The 7,649-nt window shown below is 47.7% G+C and overlaps 1 protein-coding gene across 2 annotated transcripts in view; it reads right to left on the bottom strand.

Annotated features, from left to right (window-relative positions):
* Positions 1-4,785: 4,785 nt before the first annotated feature.
* The window catches only part of PHF12 (PHD finger protein 12), a 79,548-nt gene continuing 76,684 nt past the window's right edge, over positions 4,786-7,649 (bottom strand). For both annotated transcript variants that reach the window (XM_070735478.1, XM_070735479.1), the window contains exon 15: positions 4,786-6,129. In XM_070735478.1, the coding sequence (XP_070591579.1) occupies positions 5,774-6,129 (356 nt within the window). In that variant the 3' untranslated portion in view covers positions 4,786-5,773. The remainder of the gene's footprint in view (positions 6,130-7,649) is intronic.

Here is a 7,649-nt window from a genome sequence, read left to right as displayed (position 1 = left end):
TCCCTTGAGCTCCATGAGCCTTTCCCTCCCGTTTTTGCCCACCTCTCTCCTCATCTCCCCACACCTTTCTCCTCCCTTGAGCTCCATGAGCCTTTCCCTCCCGTTTTTGTCCACCTCTCTCCTCATCTCCCCACACCTTTCTCCTCCCTTGAGCTCCATGAGCCTTTCCCTCCCGTTTTTGTCCACCTCTCTCCTCATCTCCCCCACACCTTTCTCCTCCCTTGAGCTCCATGAGCCTTTCCCTCTCGTTTTTGCCCACCTCTCTCATCTCCCCACACCTTTCTCCTCCCTTGAGCTCCATGAGCCTTTCCCTCCCGTTTTTGTCCACCTCCCTCCTCCTCTCCCCCACACCTTTCTCCTCCCTTGAGCTCCATGAGCCTTTTCTTCCCATTTTTGTCCACCTCTCTCATCTCCCCCACACCTTTCTCCTCCCTTGAGCTCCATGAGCCTTTCCCTCCTGTTTTTGCCCACCTCTCTCATCTCCCCCACACCTTTCTCCTCCCTTGAGCTCCATGAGCCTTTCCCTCCCGTTTTTGCCCACCTCTCTCCTCATCTCCCCCACACCTTTCTCCTCCCTTGAGCTCCATGAGCCTTTTCTTCCAGTTTTTGTCCCCCCTACTCTGCGCAGCAGAGCGCCCGTTTTTGCGATCCTGGGATTCCCCTCCTGGGATTTCCCTACAGCATTGCAAAAACGTGGAAGTCAGGAGGTGGGGTTTCCCATGGAGGGGAGCCTCAGGGGTTCCCAGGATAGCAAAAACCTGCGCTTGGCTTGCAACGAAAGTCCGGAGGCGGGGCATCTCAGTGGCGGCTTGGCAGGTTCATAAGGTGAAAAAAGGTTCGTAAGAAGAGGCAAAAAAATTCTGAACTCTGGGTTCGTATCTCGAAAAGTTCGTATGATGAGGGGTTCATATCATGAAGTACCACTGTAATTCTGTTTCCCGTTTTCCAGGTTTGCTGGGCACCCTTGTCATATGTATTTGTATTGGTATTTGTACAGTCCCTTTATTTTATATACCCCTTCCCTATTTAATGTCAATAAAGATTATATTTTAATTTTTTTTAAAAAGAGAGAAAGTCAAAGAAAATAGATGGGAGGAGAAGAGGAAGGGAAAGGAAGTAGAGTGAAAAGATAATGGGAGTTCAGACACTGACAGTAAAGATTTAGATTGAAGCCAAACCACAGGATTTTTTGACAATTCTTTAGTATGCTTTGTTTATGGTAACTACCGTATTTTTGGAGAATAAGACGCACCGGAATAATGGTTGGGGAGGAAAACAGGGAAAATGAATTTGCTTACCAGGTATCCATCTGTCCAGCGTCCTTAGTCTGGTCAGCTTCAGCATATGATTTTATCCCCTGGTTACAGGCTTAAAAAATTTATTCTGAGAGAGTCACAAGTAACAAACTTGCAAGCCAGGAAGAGCTGGGAACATCATTAGCACCTGGAAAGAAACACTCTGAGCAATTGGAAAAAAACCGGCAAAGACTTAGGGCAGTGATGGCGAACCTATGACACGCGTGTCAGCACTGACACGCGTAGCCATTTTCGGTGACACGCGGCCGCCGAGAAAAGGGGAGCTTTAGGGAGTGGCCAAGATGCAAATCTCCCCACTTTCCAATTTCCCACCGACTGCAAGCAGGTACAGCAGGGCCGCCGATAGGCCGGTACTACCGGGACTGGCGTCAGGGGCCCGGGCAAACTGAAAATGGGGGGGGGGGGGGCCCGCGCGCCCCGGTTTTGGCCCGCCACCGTGTGCCGGCCCCCTGGCGCCCGCAGCAGTCATTGTGCTGCACCGTTCGCTGTAGCCTGCGCATGCCTGCACCAGCTCACCCCAAAACGCCGCCCGCCCCGCGCACCCTTTTCCAAGGGCGCACACGAACCAACCCTGCCCCCCTGCGCCTCTAGACCCCTCGCGCCCCTGGCTACTTGCCGCTGCCCCCTGCCCGCCCGCTTCGCCTCTCTCCGCCGCTGCAAGAGAGGCGCGGCAGGCATTCTCACAGCGGGGGCCGGCGAAGGCGATTTTCAGTGTCGGGCGCGCAGCCCGGCGCGCGCTCCCCCCATCGCCCTGCCAGCCCGCCAGGAACATTCAAAGTAAGAAAAACCTTCGCTCTTACTTTGAATGTTCTGGGCGGGCTGGCAGGGCGATGGGGAGAGCGCGCGCCGGCCCACGCGCCCGACACTGAAAATCACCTTCGCCAGCCTCCGGAGAACGAAAGAGAGTGAGAGCGACAGAGCAAGATAGAGAGAAAGTGAGAAAGAGAGAGGGGGAGAGAGAAAGAGATAGCAAGAGAGAGAACGAGAGAGAGAAAGAGTGAGAGAAAGAAAACGAGAGAAAGAGTGAGAGAGAGAAAGCAAGAGAGAGAGAAAGAAAACAAGAGAGGGAAAGTGAGAAAAAGAGAGGAGAGCAAGAGGGGGATAGAGAGAGAAAGAAAGAAAGAGAGATGAGAGGAAGAGAGTGAGAGAGAGAGGGAGAAAGAAAGAGATGAGAGAGGAAGGAAGAGAGTGAGAGAGGAAGAAAGCAAGAGAGAGAAAGAGAGAGAGAAGATAGGAAGGAAGAGAGAGAGTGAGAGAGAGCAAGAAAGAAAGAGTGAGAGAGGATAGAGGAAGGAAGAGAGTGAGAGTGTTTTTTTGTCAAGGTGACACACCACCCGAATTATGCTCGGTTTTTTGGCGAATTTTAACACACCAAACTCAAAAGGTTGCCCATCACTGACTTAGGGCTTGGAAAACATTCTTCTTTGCAGAGAGTAACAATGAAAGAGCTTGCAAATCAGTAATAGCTGGGAACATTAATAGCACCTGGTTAGGGCTGGAAAGAAACATCTGGAGCAAGTAAAGCAATGAAAAGGCCCCTACAAAGACAGGGTTTGGAAAACATTCTTCTTTGCAGAGAGTAACAATGTAAGAGTTTGCAAGTGGTAAGAACTGGGAACATTGTTAGCACTTGAAAGAAACTGTTAGCTAGAAAGAAACTTATATGTAGCAGGTTTGAGCAATGAAAAAAGCCCTGCAAAGACTTAAGGGCTTGGAAAACATTCTTCACAGAGAGTAACAATGAAAGAGCCTGCAAGATCAGAGCTGGGAAGATCATTAGCAGCTAGTTAAGCCTGGGGGAAGGGAAAAAAAAGAAGCTACATTCAGAGTATAAGACTTACCTAAATTATCAGCCTCTTTTCAGGAGGAAAAAGTCTTATACACCGAAAAATGCGGTATTTGATGGATGGAGAAAAATTAAAACTAAAAAAATGGGAGGTCGCAAGGACCAAACCAGCTCCTCCCCCCACAGCTGGATTTTCACTGGCAGAGGCCCCATGGTCCAGTCCTTTGAAGCACCCATGGGAACATCTAGTTCTCGGGCTTTGAGTTTTGACACCCCTGAACTAGTGGGACACCCCTTGCCTTCACAGATCAAACCTCAAAACCATAAATATCTTATTAATGCAAATTCTGGGAGATCCTTGGTGCTCTCTGAGTTTGGTGGTTTTCTTGTGGACGTTTCACGACCAAACTAGGTAGTAGCATCAGTGCCGGGAAGAGAGCAATCTGTGCCACCAGCCAGTTTAGTTACCAGATTTTGGTGGTGCAGCGTTGCGTCTCCCAGAGAAACACCGATATATCTAACCCCACCAAAGGGCCAGTCTGGAGCAAGGCAGGACTTTTTCCACTTGGGTGTTACATCAGAATTGGTGCTGTGAGGCTGAGGGACCTGAGGTCTTGAAGAAAGAGATGTGGGTCATCCTGGAGTTAGCAACAGCATTTAGACTTATCTACCGCTTCACAGTGCTTTTACAGCCCTCTCTAAGTGGTTTACAGAGAGTCAATGAAGGTCTTGGTATATTCGAGTTTCTTCCCGTGTAGGTTTCAGAGATTTCTGGCGATGAGTGGGACCTCGTCGAAACGTCGCCAGAAATCTCTGAAACCTACATGGGAAGAAACCCGAATATCCCAAGACCTTCATATGATATATCTATCTATATGTCTATAGATATATAAATATATACAAAGATAGCCAGATGGATGATAAGTGATAGATATATAAATATATAGAGACAGACAAAAATAGGTAGGTAAGTAGATAGATAGGATGACTGATTGATAGATTGATGATAGAGACAAAGATAGGTAGATAGGTAAGTAGGTAGGTAGATAAAATGATAGATAGGATGATGGATAAATGATATATAAATATATAGACAAAGATAGGTACATAGATTGGATGATGATAAATGATAGATGATTGATAGATTGATGATAGATATATAGAGACAAAGATAGGTAGATAGATAAGATATAGGTATAGAGACAAATAGCGATAGATATGATAGATAATAAATTGATGAAGAGATAGGTAGATAGATGAATAGAAAGATAATTAGATGGATGAATAGATAGGCAGACAGGCAGATACATAATGGATGGATGGATAGATAGATAGATAGATAGATAGAGCAGCATCAGCAGAAGTAGCTTGCAGGGCTGCACTCGAACCACTGCGAGTTGGTCCTTTGGGGTCAAGGTCTTCAGGCCAGACTCACCCGCAGCTTGCTCGAGAGGAGGAGGAGGAGGGGATAAGAGTTCCTGGGTGTAAGAAAGCCCCTGAGGGAACCTCCATCATGGTGTCCAATCTTCAGTAGTCAACAAGGGTCGTGTGGAAGTGTCCAGCCCCCTTGCTGGACAGAAAGTTGCCTCCCCTCCAGATCTGGGCACCAAGAATGCCAGGGGATGGGCAGTGATTCGTGGCCCCTTGATGGGGAGTCTCGACAGACAGGCAGACACCAGCGAGTGCCGTATTTTGTAGTTTTATATACAGAATACAGGAAAAAAAGTTTCCGTAAAGCCTAAAACATAGCAATTACTTCTGTACATTAGAACTCAGCTGCTGAGAGAACAGGATGGGGGGGGGGTTGTGGGAGGGGGGGAAAGGGAGGGGAAGCATTGGAACAGAAGGGTGAAAAAACAGGATTTACGACAAAAAACGCTTTGCTACAATTAAGACAACCGGAGGCAACGTCATACCACATGTACCACTGTACACAGCTTTTTAAAAAACACTGAGAAAAATGCCATCAGTCGATGTATTTACACAGAGCCCAAAATACTTCTCGTCATTGGAAATTGGGAGGGTGTGAAGGGGGGGGCAGTGATGCCAGGGGAGGAGGCCTGGGGACTTGCCCAGCCCAGCCCCAGAAGGGAAAGGGGCAGCAGGGGAGTGGGCATGGTGGGGGCGAGGGGTTGAAACCAACCGGCATGGGAGGAGCGCATCTTTACATTAAATAAAACAATGATAGTTGTATAGATTTTGCTGTATGAAAACTGTATTTCTCTCTCTTTTTTTTTCAATATAAAAACTATTGTCACTGGCACAAAATAGAACAAGTTTTTTTGATTATTTTACAACGGCGAAGGGAGCGCCAGCCATGGGGGGTGGGGGTTACGACTCCCCCCCCCCACTGGCTGCCCCCCTCCACCCAGCACAGCCTCCGCGCTTGGCAGTTTCCATGTTTCCTTTTTTTTTCCTTTTTTTTTCGTCTTTTAAATGAAATGTATAGTACAAATATATGTGCAAATGCCCCTAAAACTTGAGCAAACCATTAAAAAAAAAAAGAATTAAAAGTTCTTCATTTCATGCAAAGGGCAATCCAAAAAGTCTGCAGCCCCCCACGTGGGAGAGGGGGGGAAAAAGAAAAAAAAGAAAAGAAACGTGGACAGACGTGGTCGGGCAGGTGTCTCTGATTCGGGGCGGGGGAAAGGGGAGGGCCGCCCCACGGCTCCTATGGCACTGAGTTGGACCGGAGCACGGCCGCCTGGGGGCCCCTGGGGGGCAGCTTCTCCTCCTCCAAGTCCGTCTCTTGGGCTAAGGCCGAGGCGTCCACCTTGGGCGCTTTGGTTGCAAACTCCGTGATGCTGAAGACGAACTGCAGGCAGCCCAGCTTGATGTAGCTGCCGTGGTGCAGGAGGGCCGTGCCCTCCCACCCTGCCCCACTGCCCCCAATCAGGCTGGAACTGCTGGCTCGGCAGCTGCAGGGCGGGTGGGGCTGGCCCTGGGCCTGGGCTCGCATGGCGGGCGTCTCCTCGCTGGGCGCGGCGGGCGGCTCTTCCTCCGGCGGCTTCCGGTTCCTGTGGCGCTCTGGGGGGGGGGGGAGAAAGAGGCAGAGGATGGAGCCCCAGGCCGCCCCACTTGGCTCCCTCCCCCCCTACCCAATTTAATTGCGAGGAGTCCTCGCCAGGAGAGCACAACATTGCATTGGCAGTTCTGTGTTAGCAAAAACTTCAGAAGAGAAGGATTTAGGGGTGGGTGAGCAGTGCAGTCAGGCAGTGGGGAAAGCAAGTAGGATGCTTGGCTGCATAGCTAGAGGTATAACAAGCAGGAAGAGGGAGATTATGATCCCGCTATATAGAGCGCTGGTGAGACCACATTTGGAATAATACTGTGTTCAGTTCTGGAGACCTCACCTACAAAAAGATATTGACAGAATTGAACGGGTCCAAAGACGGACTACAAACATGGTGGAAGGTCTTAAGCATAAAACATATCAGGAAAGACTTAATGAACTCAATCTGTAGAGTCTGGAGGACAGAAGGAAAAGGGGGGACAGGATCGAAACATTTAAATATGTCAAAGGGTTCAATAAGGTCCAGGAGGGAAGTGTTTTTAATAGGAAAGTGAACACAAGAACAAGGGGACACAATCTGAGGTTAGTTGGGGGAAAGATCAGAAGCAACGTGAGAAAATATGATTTGACTGAAAGAGTAGTAGATTCAATTCAATTTATTAGATTTGTATGCTGCCCCTCTCCAAAGACTCAGGGCAGCTCACAACAAATGCTTGGAACAAACTTCCAGCAGAAGTGGTTGGTAATCCAGAGTCACCGAATTTAAACATGCCTGGGATAAACATAGATCCATCCTAAGATACAATACAGGAAATAGTATAAGTGGAGACTAGATGGACCAGGAGGTCTTTTTCTGCCGTCAGTCTTCTATGTTTCTATGACTTATGGCCGCCAGGGAAGCACAATATTAGCCAGTGGTCAGATGGACAGGAAATACATTTTACAAATATGATAAATAAAATAAATAAATAAATATAAATAACATAAAAATTTATTAACTATTATTTTATTAACAAAAGTTTATTATTAAAAATAAATAGACTCTTCCTCAAGAGTCTAAAGAACTATCTCTGCTGGCTGGTTTGGGGCCATTAATTCCATCATCTTGCCCCAGCTGGTGAATGAATGTATAATAGGTTTGACTGATGAAATGTATGTGAGCGATTATTTTTTATGAAATGGGGGTTTTAGTATGTTTTAATTTTAGATTTCTACATGGTATATATTCACTTTTGTTGTGAGCTGTCCTGAGCTTGAGGAATAGGGTAGCATAGAAATCCAATATAACTGAAATTGGAAAAGGTGCAAAAAAGGGCAATGAGAATGACCAAGGGAATGGAGCCCCTCCCTTATGAAACCAGGTTGCAAGGCCTTGGTCTCTTCAGCCTTGAAAGACGGTTTTTAAGGGGGGACTGGATCGAAGGGTATAAAATCCTGCATGGGACAGAAAAGGTGGATGGAGAAAAACGCTTTTCTCCATCACACAATACTAGGACGAGGGGGCCCTCCCTAAAGTTCATAGGTAAGAAAGTGA

The sequence above is a fragment of the Erythrolamprus reginae genome, chromosome 1 (assembly GCF_031021105.1).
Source record: "Erythrolamprus reginae isolate rEryReg1 chromosome 1, rEryReg1.hap1, whole genome shotgun sequence".
Classification (NCBI taxonomy): domain Eukaryota; kingdom Metazoa; phylum Chordata; class Lepidosauria; order Squamata; family Dipsadidae; genus Erythrolamprus; species Erythrolamprus reginae.
This window is presented reverse-complemented; position numbering and strand designations above follow the sequence as displayed.